General features: G+C 47.4%; 1 protein-coding gene across 1 annotated transcript in view; it reads right to left on the bottom strand.

The window, feature by feature from the left end:
• The window catches only part of C18H14orf132 (chromosome 18 C14orf132 homolog), a 49669-nt gene extending 28302 nt beyond the window's left edge, over positions 1-21367 (bottom strand). The window contains exons 1-2 of the mRNA XM_069559311.1: positions 21290-21367; positions 18217-18588 (exon numbers count right to left, since the gene is read on the bottom strand). Coding sequence (XP_069415412.1) covers positions 18217-18588; positions 21290-21367 — 450 coding nt within the window. The remainder of the gene's footprint in view (positions 1-18216; positions 18589-21289) is intronic.
• Positions 21368-21726: the final 359 nt, after the last annotated feature.

Here is a 21726-nt window from a genome sequence, read left to right as displayed (position 1 = left end):
ATTAGTTACCTGAGGACCCCCTCAAAGCTGTTGGAATCCAAGCCTTAATACATTTCTAATCACCTCCCAGAGCTCCGTGTTGAGATGGATAAGGAGCTGTAATGGGGTCTGGAGAGGACTAACAGTTCCGGCTGCTGGCTGCCACCCTGGGTGGGCCTGGAGCTGGAGCAACCTGCTCCCCACCCCCTCACTTTCATCCTCCCGGGGTAGGAGGCTCCTCTGAGTCTAGGTCCCTGGGATGGAGGCGAGAGGGAACCGGCCCTGCTCATCAGGCTGCCCAACTCCCGGCTGCAAGACTCAAGCCCTGGATGACAACCTGGCTCTCTCAAAGTCCCGTGGAGTATTCTGTCACAGGACTCCCTGAAGGAACACAAGCGGCAGTGCGGTGCAGAAAAGAACCGGGGCAGTCCAGGTGCCTTCTGGCGAAGTCTGGTATCAGAGACTTACCTGTGAGGTTCCATTTTATAGCATTCACAAGAAAGAAGTGCAGATCAGGTTCCACAGCGGGGACCAGATTCAGACTTAGCACTATACGACGTTTCCCCCAGTGGGAGGAAGGAGTAGGGGTGAAACATACTTGTTAAAAACACAGGTTAAGAAAATTCTGCGTCCAGCCAAGATGGAGTAACAGGGGCTACACTTACCCTCCAAAGGGAAACAACAAAAAAGAACAAAATGCAGGGAAATGTTTTTCAAGACATTGGATATCAGGCAGTGAGGGACAGTGACCTTGAGAGATGGGAAGCAAGGCAAGAAAGCCCTGTCGCTGACTGTGTTTCCTGCCTGGGAAGTTTCCAGGCAGCGGAGCAGGAAAGGGGAATCCAGGCGGAGCCTGGTGGACTTCGGCATTGAAGAGATGGGACTGAGCGTCTGGGGAGCTTGGGGGCAGCTGGAGAACCAGGAGGCAGAGGGTGGAGAGGAGAGAGCTAGACAGAGATCTGTAAAAAGACCACTCAAATATTTAGCAGAGGACTGGTGAGCACAAGTGTGTGACGAAAACACCCAAGGCAGCAAAAAGAATCACCAGAAAAGATGACAGGAAATAATGCGTGGCATTCATACAGGTCAGAAATAGTATCTGTTTCCACCAGCCATTTTGAAAACTCTCATAATTCACAGGGTATTGAGAAGAACACTCAGAGCAGCCTCACCTCCATAATGGGAAAATATTACTCTTGGACTAAAAATGGCTCTGGTCCTGCCTAACACATCTTAAAAGCAAGACCCAAAAGGATCAAACTGTTTCCAAGTAATATAAGTGCATCTCAGAACAAAGCTTGAGAATATTTACAGGAATACGAAAACATCCAGCACCCAGCAAGGTAAAATTCACGATGTTTGGCATCCAATCAACAATTATCAGGCATGAAAAGCAGCAGGAAAATGCAATTCATGAGAAGGAAGAGCTATCAGTCAAAACCAGCCCAGAGCTGAAGCGGGTTTAGAACCAGTATATGAGGACACTTGAACATTGTTATAACGGTATCCCATATGTTCAAAGAGCTGTGGGAAAAACTGAACATTTTCAGAAGAGGATGAAAATATTTTTAAAAAGACCCAAGTTAAACCTCTAGACATGAAAACTACAATGTCTGAAGTAAAAAATACTCTGAATGGGATTAGCAAAGACTAGATATTTAAAACAAAATGTTGGTGAACTTTAAAGATATATCAGTAACAATTATCCAAAATGAAACACAAACAGAAAAAAAGATTCTAAAAAATGAACCATTATCAGGGAATTGTGAGACTATATTAGTTAGCCTAATAAATGGTATGGACCTAACAGAAGCAGAAGATATTAAGAAGAGGTGGCAAGAATACACAGAAGAACTATACAAAAAAGATCTTCATGACCCAGATAATCACAATGGTATGATCACTCACCTAGAGCCAGACATCCTGGAATGAGAAGTCAAGTGGGCCTTAGGAAGCATCACTATGAACAAAGCTAGTGGAGGTGATAGAATTCCAGTGGAGCTATTTCAAATCCTAAAAGATGATGCTGTGAAAGTGCTGCACTCAATATGCCAGCAAATTTGGAAAACTCAGCAGTGGCCACAGGACTGGAAAAGGTCAGTTTTCATTTCAATCCCAAAGAAAGGCAATGCCAAAGAATGCTCAAACTACCACACAATTGCAGTCATCTCACACACTAGTAAAGTAATACTCAAAATTCAAGCCAGGCTTCAACAGTATGTGAACCATGAACTAGCAGATGTTCAAGCTGGTTTTAGAAAAGGCAGAGGAACCAGAGATCAAATTGCCCACATCCTCTGGATCATGGAAAAAGCACGAGAATTCCAAAAAAACATCTATTTCTGCTTTATTGACTATGTCAAAGACTTTGGCTGTGTGGATCACAACAAACTGGAAAATTCTGAGAGAGATGGGAATACCAGACCACCTGACCTGCCTCTTGAGAAATCCGTATGCAGGTCTGGAAGCAACAGTTGGAATTGAACATGGAACAACAGACTGGTTCCAAATAGGAAAAGGAGTACGTCAAGGCTGTATATTGTCACCCTGCTTACTTAACTTAGATGCAGAGTACATCATGAGAAATGCTGGGCTGGATGAAGCACAAGCTGGAATCAAGGTTGTCGGAAGAAATATCAATAACCCATAGGCAGATGACACCACCCTTATGGCAGAAAGTGAAGAAGAACTAAAGAGCCTCTTGATGAAAGTGAAAGAGGAGAGTGGAAAAGTTGGCTTAAAGCTCAACATTCAGAAAATGAAATCATGGCATCTGGTCCCATCACTTCATGGCAAATAGATGGGGAAACAGTGGAAACAGTGGCGGACTTTATTTTTTGGGGCTCCAAAATCACTGCAGATGGTGATTGCAGCCATGAAATTAAAAGACGCTTGCTCCTTGGAAGAAAAGCTATGACCAACCTAGACAGCATATCAAAAACCAGAGACAGTACTTTGCCAACAAAGGTCCATCTAGCCAAGGCTATGGTTTTCTTAGTAGTCATGTATGGATATGCGAGTTGGACTATAAAGAAAGCTGAGTGTCGAAGAATTGACACTTTTGAACTGTGATGTTAGAGAAGACTTTTCAGAGTCCGTTGGACAGCAAGAAGATCCAACTGGTCCATCCTAAAGGAGATTAGTCCTGGGTGTTCGCTGGAAGGACTGATGTTGAAGCTGAAACTCTAATACTTTGGCCACCTGATGCCAAGAGCTGATTCATCTGAAAAGACCCTGATGCTGGGAGGGGTTGGGGGCAGGAGGAGAAGGGAACGACAAGAAGATGAGATGGTTGGATGGCATCACCGACTCGGTGGGGATGAGTTTGGGTGAACTCTGGGGGCCGGTGATGGACAAGGAAGCCTAGCATGCTGCAGTCTATGGGGTCGCAAAGAGTAGGACATGACTGAACGACTGAACTGAACTGAATATACATATAAGTAGAGCCACCAAAGGAGAAAAGAAAGAGGGAGGGACAGAAAAAGGTGTAGAGAAATAACAGAAAACTCAGAACGCAGTAATAAAATAATAATAATCTAATTAACAGCGAGCCGATGACCCGAATAGGCATTTCTCCAAAGAAGATATTCAAATGGCTAACAGGTACATGAAAAGGTGTTCAACATCACAGACCACCAGGGAAATGAAAATCAGACCACAGTGAGACATCACCTCGTGCCTATTAGAATGACTAGTATCAAAAACAGAAATAACAAGTGTTGGTGAGGATGTGGAGAAAATAGGCCACTTGTGCACCTCTAATGGGAATATAAATTGGTTCAGCCACTACGGGAAACAGCATAGGGATTCAAAAATTAAATTTAAAAATTAATTTAATTAATAAAATTAAGCTGCATATGATCCAGCAATTCTACTTCTGGGTGTATACCTGAAGGAAATGGAATCACTATCCTGAAAAGATATCCACACTCGCATGTTCACAGCAGCATGATTTACAATAATAGCCAGGACACTGAAAACTTGTCCCTATTGAGAGGTGAACAGGTAAGGAAATATCATATATATTAATATGTGTGCATAAGACATCAAGCCAGTCAACCGTAAAGGAAATCAACCCTGAATATGCTAAAGCTGAAGTTCCAATACTTTGGTCACCTGATGCAAAAGGATGACTCACCTGATGCTGAGAAAGACTGAGGGCAGGAGAAGGGAGTGACGGAGCATCAGGTGGCTATATAACATCACCGACTCAGCGGACATGAGTTTGAGCAAACTGCAGGATACACTGAAGGACAGGGAAGCCGGCGTGCTGCAGTCCACGGGGTCACAAAGCGTCGGACCCGACTTAGTGACTGAACAACAGCAAATGTGTGTGTCTATGTGCTGAGTCGCTCAGTCGCGTCCAGCTCTTTGCAGTCCCAGGCTCCTCTGTCCATGAAATTTTCCAGGCAAGAATACTGGAGTGGGTTGCCACTTCCTACTCCAGGGGATCTTCCCAACCCATGGATCAAACCCACATATCCTGCATCTCCTGCATTGGCAGGCCAATTCTTTACCACTAGCACCATCTGGGAGGCCCCGTGTGTGTGTGTATATATTATCAGTAATATATAATATATATATATATACATATAATTCAGACATTAAAAAAGAAGGAAATCTTGTCATTTGAGACACATTGGAAGGACTTTGAGGGCATCATGCTAAGTGAAACAAACCAAATAGAGAAAGACAAATACTGTATTATCTCTCTTATACATAGAATCTTGGGGAAAAATAAAACACTTCATATAAACAGACAAGACTGGTGCTTTCCAAAGGCAGGTCGTTGGGGAATTGGATGAAGTTAGTTAAAAAGTACAGACTTTCAGTTATAAGATAAATAAGTTCTGGAGATACAATGTAAAGGACAGTGACTATAGTTAGCAATACTGCATTGTATATACAAAAGTTGCTAAGACAGCAGATCTTAAAAGTTCTCATCCCAAGAAAAAAAGAACTGTAAATAAGTGAATTGACAGATGTTAACTCAACTGAGAGTGGTAATCTTTTTTGCAATATATACGTGTATGAAATCATCGTGTTGTACACCCTAAAATTATGTAATGTCATATGCCAACTATATCTCAATAAAGCTGGGAGGAGGGGAGAGAAAGAATGGCAGAGAACTTTCTAAATTGTGATGAAAAGTATCTACTCACAGATACAAGAAGCTCCCAAACCCTAAAAATGAGCAGCATGAAGAAAACTACACTAAGGTACATTCTAATGAAGCGCCCAAAATCAATAAGGAGAAAACTGTGAACAGACAAAGGGGCGAACAAAGACACATTATGTTGGAAGAAATAGAATAAGGATGGCAGCAGATTTCTCAGTGGAACGACTGGAAGCAGGAAGACGGTGGAACAATATTTTTAAAACACCGAAAAACAGTCAACTTAGAATTCTATGCTCAGTAAAAAATAAGTATTCAAATATGAAAGGCAGGGGACGTCCCTGGTGGTCCAGCAGCTAAGACACTGCACTTTCAATGCAGGGAGCCCTGGTTCAATCCCTGGTCAGGGAATGAGATGCCATATGATGCAACTCAAGAGTTCACAAGCTGCAACTAAAGATCCTGCATGAGGCAACAAACATCGAAGATCCCACACTGCAACTGACACCTGGCTCAGCCAAATAAATAAATGAATTGAAACAAATATGAAAGCCAAAAAAAAAAGACATTTTTCCCCAGACATACAAAAGCCAAAAGAATCCATCACCTGTGTTTTGCACTACTAGAAATGCTAAAGTCTTTTAGGCAGAAAGAAAATGATAACGCATAGAAATATGGATCTACACAAAGCAATAAAGAGCACTGGAAATAGTACCCATATGGGAAAATATTTAAAGTTTTTTCCTTACTATTTAAATCTCTTTAAAAGGTAACTGACTTAAAAAAATAATAACAATATAACATGAGGTTTAAAACACATGTAGAAATGAAATGTGCAACAGTTAATTTAATACCACAAAAGCTGAGAGGGGAGAAATAGAAGTGTATTGTTATACGGTTCTTACATGTTAAGTGGCATAATACCACTTGTAGATGGACTGTGATAAGCTAAAGATAAATCCTATAAAAGCAACCATCAAAATAACAAAACAGTTACAGCTAATAAGCCAAGAGAGGAGATAATATGGGAGAATTAAAAATTCTCATTGAATCCAAAGAAGGAAGAAAGAGAGGGAAAGGAAAACAAAGAACAGATGGGACCAATAGGAAACAGTGAGATAAATAGGAAATTTAAACCCAACTATAAAGACAATCGGGCTTCCCTGGTGGCTCAGATGGTAAAGAATATGCCTACAGTGCAGGAGACCTGGGTTCAATCTCTGGGTCCAGAAGATCCCCTGGAGACGGGAATGGCTACCCACTACAGTATCCTTGCCCAGAGAATTCCACGGACAGAGGAGCCTGGTGGGCTACAGTCCATGGGGTCACAAAGAGTCAGACATGACCGAGTGACTAACACTTTCACTTTTCATATAGACGATTACATTAAATATAAGTGGTTTACACACACTCCAGTCAGAAGGCAGAGATTATGAGACTGGATTTAAAAAAATAAGCTGAAGAGGCACAAAGATCTGAGTTTGAATTCTTCCAGTGGGCCCTGGGCATGTGACTTTGCCTCACTAAGCCTCAGTTTTTTCACCTATAAAATGGATCTTAAAATTGCCTATTCCTTGGGGCTGTCATAGGATTAGGAAGTGAGATTCTACATATTATTCAACCCAGGGTCTGCCTGGTACTTCCTGCCCATCTGATAAAGGGCAGCAATGTAAAGCAACTGAGCGCAAATTGGGAAAGTACTGTGACATCTTGAGAGAAGAGAATGAGGGTGGAGTAAACAGAGATGGGTTTCCATCATCTCAGAGTAGAAAGAGCTGGGTTCAGACCCCCCACAGCTGGGCAGAGCAGACAGCAGGTGCTCCACAAACACTCAAGTGTTCAGTTGGAAATGTGCAATCCATCTCCAAACGTCCTGGTTCTGTTAGCTCCGCTGCAGCTGCTGCTGCTAAGTCGCTTCAGCCGTGTCTGACTCTGTGCGACCCCATAGACGGAAGCCCACCAGGCTCCCCCGTCCCTGGTATTCTCCAGGCAAGAACACTGGAGTGGGTTGCCATTTTCTTCTCCAATGCATGAAAGTGAAAAGTGAAAGTGAAGTTGTTCAGTCATGTCCGACTCTTCGAGACCCCATGGACTGCAGCCTACCAGGCTCCTCCATCCATGGGATTCTCCAGGCAAGAGTACGGGAGTGGGGTGCCATCGCCTCTGGGAGGTGCAATTGTTTCAAGTCAGATGGAATACCCTGACTCAACACACTATCTAGAAATTTGGTCTACAAAACTTATTACAGATTTTTACATCTTCCTTAACTTCTCATTACACAGCTGCAAAACTGTAGCACTGCATGCTCTCCCGAGGCAAGTCTAATTAAAGTGATAAAATATTTAAATCTTTTAAATGACAATTCAAAGCACACGAAGAGAAGCCCTTTGGTTAAAACCATCTCCCCAGAAAGTTCCCTTGTGTCCCCAACCAGTTAATCCCCACTCACCAACCCCCTTACCCACCTCGGAGGACACCACTATTTTGATTTCTGTCTCCATAGCTGAGTTTGCCTGCTCATAAATTTCACATAAATGCAGTCACTGAGTTCACACTCTGATGTCTGTCTGCTTTCACTAGCTGTGCTTTTGAGTGACATCCATGTTATTATAGCTATTGCTCCTTGTAGTCTGAGTAGTGTTCCATCGGATTGCTCTACTGCACTTTTAAAATCCATTTTCCTTTTGATGGTTATTTTCCTTTTGATGGTTATTTTCCTTCCAGTTTTGGCTACTCTCAGTAAAGCATCTTTGGCATTTTTGTAGAAGTCTTTTTTTTTTTTTTAAGGATATCTGATTTTATTTGTTTATATCCTGATAGGAATGTGCATTAAACATGTGGGCATTTGTCAAAACTCATTGAACATGCGTACTTAAGATCTGAGAATTTAATTGAAAATTGTAATTCAATAAAAGCAAATTTTTAAACAAAACAAAACAAAAAACACCTGAGTTAATAGACAATTTGTATTTTAATGATAATTCTTGCTTAAAGAAAAAGGAGCAGTCACTGGCAGGGGAAAACATTTTTTAAGCAGCAAACTTCCAGACTCCCTAGAATTCTCTGGGCAGCGCGGTACCTCCTCGGGGGAGGGGAAACTTCTGCTGGCTTCCTGCAGATCTTTCAGAATGCTCCCATAGGCCTTTGAGTGCAGCTACGAATGGCAACCCACTCCAGTATTCTTGCCTGGAAAATCCCATGGACCGAGGAGCCTGGTAGGCTGCAGTCCATGGGGTCGTGAAGAGTCGGGCACGACTGCAGCAACAGCCATTTCAAGAGATAACAGACTCATCTCTTCAGCTTGACCAGAAGCCTTTTGTGTTTTTTTTTTTTCCCTTCTGTGAAGAATGATTGAAATAGAAACTAACTGTGAGCATCTCCAGGTCCCAGGGTGGCATGGTGGGAGAAGAGGGGATGGCAGTGGGTGTATCAGCATCTCAGCTATGATTAGACCATGCATCTGTCTTCTAGAAAGACTCACCCAAGGGAAGATCCATCCAGATGTGACTGGGTCTTCCCACCAGCAAGGCCAAGCTTCTAAGAGCTGGGCTACAGAGGGAGATAGCAGTGGGGAGGCTCATGCTCCTCAAACCCAGGAAGCCCCCTCAAGTCTCCCCAGCAGGCAGCGACCCTCCTTTCCTGGGTTTCACAGCCCTTTTCCCTCCATAAAGCAAAAAACTGACTGTCACTTGCAGCAACAGGGATGGGCCTAGAGGTTGTCACACTGAGTGAAATAAGTCAGACAGAGAAGGAAAAACATTGGACGAGGTCTCTTATACGTGGAACCAAAAAAAAAAAAAAAAGTGATACACATGAACTTACAAAACAGAAAGAGACTCACAGACTTAGAGAACAAACTTATGGTTGACTGGGGGAAGGACGGGGGAAGGTATTGTTAGGGAGTCTGGGAAGGTCATGTACACACTGCTATGTTTTAAATGCATAACCAACAAGGACCTACTGTGTAGCACATGGAACTCTGCCCACTGTTATGTGGCAGCCTGGATGGGAGGGGGTTTAGGGGAGAACGGACGCCTGTACACGTAGGGCTGAGGTCTTTTATCGTTCACCCGAAACAGAGCATTGTTAGTCGCTAGACCCCAATGCAAAATAAAAAGTTAAACCATTAATTTTAAAAAATAAAATAAATATATAAAATAAACAGCATATAATTAATATCAAAACAAACCAAAAGAACTTACTGTCTTTCTAGTTAGTACCTAATAAGCTGAACGATAAGAAATTGTCACTTTGTAAGTCAAAATGGTCAAATATCAGTAACTTCATATGGTTCAGCCTGATAAAGTTTTGGTCTAGCTCCTTAGTAATAATCTACTTCTCTCCTGGGCTTGGAAATGTACAAGGTGTTGCCAATCTCTACATACATCTGTCTAGTCTAGAGATCCTTACTGCACCGGCAGTCCCAGGGTGAATCCAGCGCACAGACCTATTCTGTTTGGTCCAGGTGTAGCCTGCCTCCAAAGACGTCTGCCATCCATCCTTCCCTCCCCGGGTGTGTGTGCTGCTTTCTGCATGAAAGGTGGACTCTGATGCCCCTGTCCTTCAGTCTGGTCTGCGCTCAGGATTTTCTTGACCAAATGAATGTGTGTTTGTGACATTCTGGGACTTCCAAATCGGGAACACAAGAAACTTCATAGGGTCCCTCTGGGAATGCTGATTGGCGAGGGAAGGCAGTACCAGGCAATGACCCCGAGACCACCATGTGGGGAGAGGAGGGGGGAGCCCTACTTGCCTAAATAAACATTTGCAAGATGAAAGTCCAAGTGGAGAGAAAGGTCAGGCTGCACAAAGGTGTTAGACACACAAGGAAAGCTGTGATGCACGTCTAGACTTCAGCCCCGCGGCCCCAGCTGACACCATCGGAGCACAAACTGCCCAGCCCACTTCTTCCCAAATTCTGGTCCCACGAACAAAATGATTGTTTTAAGCCACTAACTAGCTGAAATTATATTGAAGTGAAAGTCGCTCAGTCATGTCCGACTCTTTGCGACCCCATGGACTATACAGTCTATGGAATTCTCTAGGCCAGAATACTGGAGTGGGTGGTCTTTCTCTTCACCAGGTGATTTTCCCAACCCAGGTCTCCTGCATTGCAGGTGGATTCTTTACGAGCTGAGCCACCAGGGAAAGCAATAAGTAATTAAAACAGATCACTTCATGGTTGATCGGTTGAATTGGGGGATTAGGCCTGACATAAGCAAGAGTACTGAAGTGGGTTGCCATTTCCTTCTCCAGGGGATCTTCCTGACCCAGGGATCGAACCCAGGTCTCCTGTATTGCAGGCAGACACTTTACCCTCTGAGCCACCAGGGACTACCATGTGTAAAATAGACAGCGAGTGGGAACCTGCTGCCTAGCAAGTAGTACCAGTCCACAGCCTGTTAGGAATCAGGCTGTATAGCAGGAGGTAGGGTGAGCAAGCAAACTTTCACACCTTCATCCGCTGCTCCCCACTGCCAGCAGCCTCCCCCACTCCCACCTCATCCATGGAAACACGGTCTTCCACGAAGCCAGTCCCTGGTGCTGTTGTGTAAGCACAGGGAGTTCAGCTCGGGGCTCTGTGGCGATCTAGAGGGGCGGGGCGGGGAGGGACAGGAGGGGATATATGTGCATATGTAGCTGATTCACTTCTGTGTACAGCAGAAGCGAACAACGTTGTAAAGCAATTATATTCCAATTAAGAAAAATAAAGATTTTAATTAGCTGTCAACATTGGAAAATCCAGACTGCTTGGAAGCATCAGACTTTTCCGTTTTCTTAAAACAGCCACAAGCACCTGCAGCCCCCCAGCCTGTGTGTCTGCACGGCACAAGCACACTCCTGGAGCTCAGGGCCGCTACCTGTGTGCCCTCCAGGCCGGGCCCCTGTGCCCCGGGGTCACTGCAGCCCCCCACCCCATCTTGCTCCACTCCGTGAGTCCACCTACCTGGCCCCAGTTCCCACCTCCCTGCCCGCTGGCTTCATCTCCACTACCCCCCGACCTGCTGCTCGGCCCAAACAAAAAACTGCTTGCGCCCCTCATTCCCAACAAGAGACACCGTTCAAGTCCCATCCGTGTCATGTCATTGCCCCAGCCTGGAGGGTCCTTACTCCTTTGTCTACATAACCCGCTATGCATCCTTCAAACTCAGCTCAATTCGGACCTCCGGAAGCCTCCCTGAACCCCTAAGCTGGGGGAAATGCCTCTTCTGGGGTACAGGGCAACTGCGTTTACTCCAGCCTGTCACATTATCACATGGCAGGGCCTGTGACCCTCTGCCCCTCAGCGCTCCAGAGGGAGGGCCTGGCACGTGGGAGATGTTTGCTGAATGACTAGATGAACAGTTCCACGAGGAAGGCCATTTTGTCCCCATTTCACAGGGGAGGAAACTGAGGTTTAGAGAAGTGATCTCTCCACTGCCTCTCAAAGACCAGTGGTCACTAACACAAGAACCAAGATCTCACTCTTTAGGGATCTTAAGACCCTATGTGAGGGCTTCCCTGGTGGCACAGAGGATACAAATCCTCCTGCCAATGCAGGGGACACGGACTCGATCCCTGGTCCAGGAAGATCCCACATGCCGGGGAGCAACTCAGACCATGGGCCACAACTACTGAGCCTGCGCTCCAGAGCCTGCAGGCCACAACCACTGAAGCCCATGCGCCTGGAGACTTCTCAACAAGAGGAGCCCCCACAATGAGAAGCCTGAGCCCGACAAGGAAGAGCAGCCCCGCTCGCTGCATCTAGAGAAAGCCTGTGCAGCAACGAAGACCCAGTGCAACCAAACAATAATAAAATAAATAAAATTTTAAAAAATATGCTATTATAGGTTAAATTATGCCTCCCCCAGAGATATAGACAAGTCCTAACTCCCAGGACCTGTGAATTTGAACTTACTTGAAACCTAGACAGCATATTAAAAAGCAGAGACATTACTTAGCCAACAAAGGTCCGTCCAGTCAAGGCTCTGGTTTTTCCAGTAGTCGTGTATGGATGTGAGAGTTGGACTATAAAGAAGGCTGAGTGCTGAAGAATTGATGCTTTTGAGCTGTGGTGTTGGAGAAGACTCTTGAGAGTTCCTCGATCTGCAAGGAGATCCAACCAGTCCATCCTAAAGGAGATCAATCCTAGGTGTTCATTGGAAGGACTGATGTTGAAGCTGAAACTCGAATACTTTGGCCAACTGATGCCAAGAGCTGACTCATTTGAAAAGACCCTGATCCTGGGAAAGATTGAAGGCTGGAGGAGAAGGGGGTGACAGAGGATAAGAGGTTGGATAGCATCACCGACTCAATGGACATGAGTTTAGGTAAACTTCAGCAGTTGGTGATAGACAGGGAGGCCTGGCGTGCTACAGTCCATGGGACTGCAAAGAGTTGGACATGACTGAGCGACTGAACTGAACTGAACTGAAAATAAGATCTATGCAGATGCTCTCAAGTGAAGGTGACATTAGTAGGGTGGGCCCTAGTCCAGTATGACTAGTGTGCTGAGAAGAGGAAGAGAAGAGACGCAGGGACGTGGGCAGAGGGCCAGGTAACCACGGAGGTAGAGACCAGAGTGTGGCTGCCAGCCACGGACACAGTGGTTGCAGACCACACCGTGAAGCTGACAGACAGGCTTGGGATTGTCCTCCCGGGAGCCCTCGAAGAGACCACAGCCCTCTCGACACCTTGACTTTGGACTTGGAGCCTCCAGAACTGGGAGAGATTACATTTCTGTTGTTTTAAGTCACCCGGATAGTGGTCATTTGTTACGGCAGCCCTAGGAAACGAATACAGATTTAAGAACTTGTTTCAAAATGTACCTGATCATGATACTTCATGTTCCTTGGAGGCTTGATGATTCCCTGAAGCTGATCCATGGAGGCTCTTGGGTCCCCCCTGTCCCCTAGCCTCTGAACTGCTCTGCGAGGGGAAGGACAGGCCTGTGGTCGGCAGACGAGGCTCCCCTCCTGGCTCCCCTGCCTGCCAGCCGGACCACTCTGTCTCTCCATCTCCTCCCTGTCTGTACCCTGAGAATAATAAAGGCACCCCCTCCAGCTCCAGGTTTCCCACCTGCGGCAGGGATGGTCTGGAAGAAGGGAGAATCTCAATTTTCTTTTTTCTTCTTTTAAATTTTATTTACAATACTGTGTTAGTTTCTGCTATACAGCAAAATGATTGACATATGGATACACAGATAGATAGACAGAGAGATATCCTTTTTCATATTCTTTTCCATTAAGGTTTATAACAGCGTATTGAGTGTACTTCCCTGTGTTATAACAGTAGGACCTCATTGTTAACCCATTCTCTGCATAATAGTTTGCATTTGCTAATCCCAAATGAGGATCTCTGTTCTGGAGCAAATTCCCATTATTCTGGGCCTCAACATTTGAATTTGCTGAGTTGATACTGGAGTGACTTCCAGGGACAACATGGCTTTTTATGACCTAACAGGGACCAGAAAGCCAAAGATTTGCTCCATCCAGAGAGAGGAGGGGGACAGCCCTACAGTGTGGGTTTCGGGTCTGGGTCTCAACCTTGATTGCACACTGGGATCAACGAGGGGATGAAAATAAAATATTGATGCTGGCTCCTGGCTCCAGACTTGGATGGGAGTGTCTAGGGAGGGACCTGGGCAGCAGGACTCTTAGAAGTTTCCAGGTGATTCTAATGGTGGCAACATTTGGGAACTCCGGGGTTTAGACTCATCACTGTAGGGACAATGGAAGACAAAAATAAGAGTGAGTTCTTATGCCCTAGGCCTGAGTTTTCTATGGCGGGTCACAACCTAGAAACACGCGAACAGGGCTCCTTGTACCTCTAGTTCATTCCACGTGTTGGCCCAGCACACAGTAGGCCCCTTAAATGCTCCTTCCCTTTCCTCAGTCTGGCTGTCTCAGGATCTCCACATTTCATGCATGACGGAAGCTCACAGACTTACCCCAGAGCAAGCGCTCCAAGAGTCCCAGGTAGAAGCTGCAGGTTTCTTACAAGCTTTTCTCAGAATGCCACTCACACTACTTGTCTTGGTCAGAAAAGTCACTAAGCCGGGCTCAGATCAAGGGGCGGGGAATCAGATCTCCCAGCCCCTAATGGGGAGCCAGCAGGCGCCTCCAGGAGGTAGGGAAGGAATGGTTGGGGCCATTTTTGGAGACAGGCTACCCCACTGCCAACACAGGGCTTTGAGGATCGGTCTTCAATATCTGCACTTCTCCCGTCCTCTCGGCTCCCAGGGGCCTGGGTAGCCTTCCTCTACTGGCCCTCTCTGGCCATAGGAAAACATATACTCCTGTTCACCACTCACCCTTCTGGAATCTCCAGGGACCCAGGGACGGTGTAGAGAGGGGCTGGGGTGTTTTCGGGGTTGGGGAAAAGGACAGCAGAGTGCCTCCAAGGCTCAGGAGCGAGCTGAGTCTTTATATCTCCAGCACCCACAGCATCTTCTAAACCCAGACCCACAGCCCCGTGTACAAGCATGAGGGAGGGTGCATCAGCATAAGAGGATCTGCTGGATAACCGATGTCCCCTTTTGTACATCCAAGAACAGTGTCTTTTTGATGCTTAACTTTTGAGAAGGGTGTCTATCTAAAATGGCATATATCCTCCAGAATTTTTTTTAAGCCACAAAGAGAAATCATATTTCACAACTTGGTGAAGGGAGAGAGACTTGGGGTTTGGAGTCACAAGGATGTGGTTTCTTCTACTCCATCAGTGAATCAAACAGGTGTGTGCTTTCTACTCCATCCACCCCTCCAGCTCTGGGCTCTGCTGAGGCTGAGGCCTTCCCAGGGCGCGGCTTCAGTTAGAGACCGTTGGCGCTCAGTCACCTACATGGCTCCCCCTGTCTCCTGCTTCAGTGTGAGCTTCTCATCCCAGGCCGTGAGTACCTTCTGCCACCAGGTCCTGGCCTCTCTCTCCCAATTCTACGACGCCCCCTGCCCTCCAGCTTCCTGGAGGATTCTGTGGATACATTCTGGGCTTTCCTACCTCCATGCCTCTCTGCTTTTTTGGTCGCACCGCACGGCTTTCAGGATCTTAGCTCCCTGACCAGGGATTAAACCCCGGCCCATGGCAGTGAAAGTGCCAGCTCCTAACCACTGGACCACCAGGGAAGTTCCGTGCCTCTCTGTTTAGAATACCTCTATTCCCAGGCCCACCAGGGGGAATGTGCCTCTAGTTCTCATCCATCAGAACCCCCAGGCTCAAGAACTGATGAGCAGGTGTTCAGGGGCGGGGGCATGTGGCATCTCCAATTCACTGTCTTCTCCTGTGATTGTCCTTTCGAGTACATACATCTTCTCTTACCCTCTTCCAATCATCTCACAGATGCTTATGGAGGGTCTACTATATGCCAGGCATTTTAGTCACCCTTTCTGGGAATGGCCTGGTCTGGCATTCTCCACTGCTCTCCAAGGTTCCAGAAAGAAAATGTATATCCTATTCAACTGTCCCCCAGCATCCCTGTCCCAGTGCCTGACTCGGAGCTTGGCATCAGGCCAGCACTCAGCATTAGCTGAACAAGTGGATGGAGGTGTTCACGTGTCTCTGTCCAACTGCCCCCTGCCAATGTGTGGGGACAGCAGCTTGGTCACATATACTCCCACCTGGTGGTCACTGCACACCCCCAGCTTGTGCTGAGCACGCACTGTGGCCAAGCATAAGTGCTGCAGCTGTTGCTGTTTAGTCGCTAAGTCACGTCCAACTCTTTTGAGACCCCATGGACTATAGCTTGCCAGGCTTCCTCTGTCTATGGGATTTTCCAGGCAAGAATACTGGAGCGGGTGGTCATGCCCTCCTCGAGGGGATCTTCCCGACCCAAGGATTGAACCCATGTCTCTTAGGCTTCCTGCATTGGCAGGCAAGTTCTTTACCACTGAGTTACCTGGGAAGCTTGGAGAACAGATGAGCCATCTTTAAATATGGTCCGCCTGGTCCCTTATTTTGTGTCTTTCTCGGGGGAAGCAATAAGCTGGAAAATCTAGCAGCTGGAAAATCAGAGCCAGGTTTGAAACCCATGTTCCTCCTTGCTAATGATGTGTCCTGGGTTACTGCTAACCCAATGAAATTGTTTTTTAAATGAAATTGCTTCATTTCACTTAAGTGTGGTATCCTGATCTGTAAAATGGGGATAATAATACCAACGTCATAGATTTGTCAGACGTGTTAGAATTTACTGTAATCAAGTATGCAAGTGTCCGTGTCTGGCACAGAGCAGGTGCTCAGTAAATGTCTTTCCGCATTTGATGGCACTTCATGTTTCTGTCCTTGCAGCTAGCCAAGGGCTGAGCATGTAATCAATGCCCAAACATCTGTCCACAGAAATAAACTGACCACATTAGACACGAGTTGAAAGCAAAAAAGACAAAAAGAGCTCAACCTCTGAGCAGGCTCTGCCTATAGCTGTTGAAAAGCCCTAGTTTATTTTGTCAAGTTACCATAGCAACTCCTGAAGCTTCAGCCAGTCCTAGGGTTAGCGGTAATCAACTTATCCTGTAACCATGGCAACGGCAGCTGTTTGGTGGGCTCTAGAGGGGATCAGTTGGTAAAGAATCTGCCTGCAGAGCAGGGGACTGGGGTTCAATCCCAGGGTTTGATTCTGAGGTTGGGAAAATCCCCTAGAGGAGGAAATGGCAACCCACTCCAGTATTCTTGCCTGGAAAATCCCATGGACAGAGGAGCCTGGCGGGCTACAGTCCATGAGGTCACAAGAGTCGAACACCACTTAGCAACTGAACCACCAGAGGCAGACGGCAGAGGTAGACATTGTGTGAGCCCCTCTCCCTGTAAAAAATAAATTTGGTGAAGTCTCATCAGTCACCACACAGCTACCATCACCACTGCCTAAAATGATGTCCATGAGACAATATTTCTAAACATGCATTTAGAAACAAGAGACAGAAAATTAGGCAAAAAAAGACCAGCAAGGCTCATGAAAGCAACTGGCATTACAGAAAACCTGTAAAGAGGCTGCCAAGAGCTGGAATCTGGGTTCCCTTTTAGCCAGCTTGGGGAATTCTGCACCCATTATCACCTGCACTGGAGACTCACTGTCCCCATGGCCTAGGTTGTGCTTTTACTTTTTAAAGAGGCCTCCACCAGGGTGAAGTTTAGGGGGAAAGGGAGAGATCCTCTGAAACGCCATTCCCTGGAAAAGTAAACAGCAGCCAGCGAGGCTCCTGCCACATACCCAGGGGACAGAGGGAACCTGGGGGTCCTTCTTGCCACTGGACTCTCAACATAACCAACCTGGCAGAAGGTGCAAGGTCTGAACTCGGTACATGGGGACTTACTCCCCCAACCCAAATGCGGTGAACCTTCCCGAGAACCGGACTGCAACTCCGAAAGGCCAGAGACAGCTCTGGAAAGCAGGCGTTTGCCTTTGTTCTAGCTTCAGAGTTAAGGCACCAAACGACAAGATCACTCCACGATCAAGGCACCGGGGGATTCTCCTGGAGCAAAACCAAGCGATGAGAGGTCATCTGTTTTGTCTGCCACTGGGAACCTGTTCTGTGCCGAGGAAAGAACAACAATCGCGCCCGGCACTGAAGGCTACAGACTCAGCATGAAGCAAAGCAAGGATAGCGCCGCTGCTGCGCTCTGAGCTTTGGCTCTTGGCGGGTCACACAGCGGGTCTCGCCGCCTTCCTCGGGCTACAGTCTGTGGTCTCCATCAAAGGCGAGAAAAGTGAGGTGGGAGGCGCCGGAGGTCAGAGCAAGCGGCAGGTTACCCGGAGCCTCGGGAAGAAACAATGAGGAAGAGCCAGGTTGCCTGCCCAACCCGGGCTCGCACGGATCTGGGGCTGCCTCGCCTTGAAGGGCTCTGGGGCAACGGAAGGGGGACCCCGCAGGTGGGGGATGGGCCGGGAGAGGACCACTGCCCAGGCTCCGAGCTCAGGTCGACTCGGGGAGCTCAGGCCGGCCCCACCCCCGGGAGCCGCGCTCGCCGCCCCAGACGCGCGCACCAGGTGGCTATGCTAGCTCCGGACAAAGGACTGGGGCTCGGATCGCCGCCGGGCGCCACCTCCTGGCCTGACCCCTCCCGGCGCGCCCAGCCCCGGAGGGGAGGGCGAGACCGTGGCCCTGAACCTGCTCAAACTTGGCGGCTCGAGGCGCGAGTGGAAGGCGCCCCCTTACCTGTGCGGCCATAAAGGACAGATCCATGGTGTCGCGGCTGCCGCCCGCGCTCGAGTCCTCGCTGTCGCTGCCGCTGCTGTCCAGCCGCCCGCACAGCTGGCCAGAGAAGGCCACGCAGCGAGCAGGGGTTCTTGCAACCGCGCGGCACCCTCGGCAGCTGGGTGGTGGCGGCCGGTCCCGAGCCCGCGCGGTGCTCTGCTCCGGCTCTGCGCTCTCGGCTGGTGGAGGGCGGGGCGGGGGGCTTGGAGCCTGGGGGCGGGGCGGGGCCCGGGCTGGGCGGGGGAACTGGACGCCCCTCCACGTGACCGCTCCCAGCCCCGCCCCCCGAGGGCGGGGCCCGGCGGAACCCCTGGAGCGCTCCCACTTGCTTCCCTGCCGGGAGGGGTGCGGAGTAGTGGGCACAGGGGCCTGCTGAGGCCCGAGGTCTCGTATCTGGTCCTTGCAAGAGCCAGCCCTGAATCCGAGTCCAGCGCCCTGGGCGCCCTGCCCCGAGCTGTGGCGCCCAGGCCCCGGGGGCGGCCAACAGGGCTTTTATGGGGCTCACCTGCCAGGGTCAGGGTTAACAGATTTTTGTGCCAACCCTGTGCCCAGAGTCCGGTGTCCTGGGGACCCTGAAGCTGGGCAGAGGAGGTTTAAATCCTAGCTCTGCTTTTGCTGTTTGGGCAAGGGAGTGGCTCTCTGAGCCTGGGTTTCATCGTCTGTAAAAGGAAGAAAACAAGCAGAGAATTTAATGAAATCATGCATCTGGGACATAGTGTCTTCAATAAATGTGAGCTTCAGTGTGGCTAATAGCAGAACGGAGACTCAGCTGTGAACGATGCCTTCTAGAATTTCACAGTGTGCAACTTGCACAGCTGATACCTTATGGCTCTGTTTCTATCTTTCCTTGCCTTCAGCAGTATCCCAAACTGAGCAGATGCCATAGCTCAAATGAGGATGGTAGCAGAGATGCCAGAAGGGGCTTATCCCTTGTGTGTGCATGTCTGTGTGATACCCTGACCTGGTGGCTGGACCACAGAGGAGCAGGTGGGAGTTTTGTCCTTCTCCAAGGGCTCCCTGGCAGGGGACAGGCTGTGTGTTGCCTGTGCTGAGTCCTGGCTGCTGCTGCTGCTTCCGGTCCAGCTGCCTGCACAGCTGTCCGGGAGAAGGTCATGCAAGGAACAAGCCTCCTCCACTCAACACACACACACACACACACACACACACACACACACACACCCTGCCATCCCCACCCGCCAACCTCATGACAGCAGCACAAACCACAGTTTAGCAAGGGAATGGGACCAGTGCCTTACTGACAATGTTCTGTGCCACCAAAATTCACCCTAATCCCCAATCTGATAGTATTTGGAAGTGAGGGAGAAGCAATTAGGTCACTTGGTCATGAGGGTAGAGCTCTCATAGTGGGATTAGTGCCCTTATAAGAGGAGACATCAAAACAGTTCTTCATTTTAATTGAGTTTATTAATATTTGACTTTAGAGTTGACCTTGTGGAAGAAATGCCTTCCCAACTTGAAATCATAGAGATACTCTAGTTTTTAACTTTAATTTTGTGTTTTCATATTTCAGCCCTTTTCTTACTGATTATTTTTTGGTCTGGGTTAAGGCAGATGGTGACTGCAGCCATGAAATTAAAAGACGCTTACTCCTTGGAAGAAAACTTATGACCAACCTAGATAGCATATTCAAAAGCAGAGACATTACTTTGCTGACTAAGGTCTGTCTAGTCAAGGCTATGGTTTTTCCAGTGGTCATGTGTGGATGTGAGAGTTGGACTGTGAAGAAGGCTGAGCGACAAAGAATTGATGCTTTTGAACTGTGGTGTTGGAGAAGACTCTTGAGAGTCCCTTGGACTGCAAGGAGATCCAACCAGTCCATTCTGAAGGAGATCAGCCCTGGGATTTCTTTGGAAGGAATAATGCTAAAGCTGAAACTCCAGTACTTTGGCCACCTCATGTGAAGAGTTGACTCATTGGAAAAGACTCTGATGCTGGGAGGGATTGGGGACAGGAGAAGGGGACGACAAAGGATGAGATGGCTGGATGGCATCACAGACTCGATGGATGTGAGTCTGAGTGAACTCTGGGAGATGGTGATGGACAGGGAGGCCTGGCGTGCTGCGATTCATGGGGTCGCAAAGAGTCGGACACAACTGAGCGACTGAACTGAACTGAACTGAACTGAAGGCAGCAAATTCACCTTTCCCATGTTAATAATCTATTATCCCATCCCTTTTATGAACAAGCCCAGCCTTTTTTGATTGGCGATGATCAGTGACACCAAGTTTGTCAAGTTTCAGCCCAGGTGTGGGCTTGCTTATGGGTTGTCTGTATTAGTTCTTTTGTTGCTGTTCAGTCTGACTCTTTGCAACCCCATGGACTGTAGCATGCCGGGCTTCCCTGTCTATCCCTACAGTAACGCTATTCTGACCACAGCTGTCAACTTCACTGGGCCATAGGATGCTCAGATAGCTGATTAAACATTATTCTGGTATCAGATTTTGGGGAAATTACACCTTTAGTATGTTAGGTTTCCAGTCCATGAAGACAGTATGTTTCTCCATTTATTTAGACCTTCTTTGATTTTTTTCATCAGTGTTCTATAGTTTACAGTATACAAAGCCTGGATGTGTTTGCCAAATGCACACCTAAACATTTCTTCCTTTTCTTTCCTTTTTTTAGTGATTATAAATTTTTATGTATTGTACTTTTCATTTTATTGTTCATGTGTTCGTTGCTAATATATAAAGATATCATTGATTTTTTTTATGTTTGTCTGGTATCCTAGAACCTAGAACTTATTAGTTCTTGGAATTTTTTGGTGTATAAATTTCTTGGGATTTTCTGTCATCTGCAAATGGGAACCATTTTACTTATTCCTTTCTGATCTGTTTGTTCTTTATTTCCTTGCTTTGTGCCTCATAGCCCTGACCAGACATCTAGGTTCAGTAAGACTGCTGGGAGCAGACATCCAGGTTTCCATGTTCTCATGAGGACCCCAGGAGGCGAGCAAAGCAATGATGAAGGTGGGGAGAGCCACACGAGGTGGTGCCGGCTGCAGAGCGGGGCTCACACTCCTGCACCGTTGCTGCTCCGTGACCACGGTGTACTCTTGAAGCACAACAGTGCCCTGTGGTCCTTGGCCTTCCATACCATATCCTCTGCCTGCCTTTTGTCTATGGAAAACTGTGGTCAAAGAATAAATTTTATCAAGACAAGTGAGAAACGGGAAAACAAAGGAAAACATTCAAAGGAGAGTAATAATAACGTACTCATTAAGCACAGTCAAGGACCTTTAGTTTTTTCTCAAGAGCTATAGGTAATATTTTGAGCCATATCCTGTGAGCTGTCTTACAGACACTAAAACTCCAGGTGGAGGCGTTAAATACATGATGACCAGGCTGTACTCAGGACATGAGCTGCCACAGTTCTCAGAATTGGCCTCAGAGAAATAGGGAAAAAATAGAACCTGGAACTGATGATTAACTGCACCTAAAACAACCAAGATGA

Source organism: Ovis canadensis, chromosome 18 (genome assembly GCF_042477335.2).
Source record: "Ovis canadensis isolate MfBH-ARS-UI-01 breed Bighorn chromosome 18, ARS-UI_OviCan_v2, whole genome shotgun sequence".
Taxonomy (NCBI): domain Eukaryota; kingdom Metazoa; phylum Chordata; class Mammalia; order Artiodactyla; family Bovidae; genus Ovis; species Ovis canadensis.
This window is presented reverse-complemented; position numbering and strand designations above follow the sequence as displayed.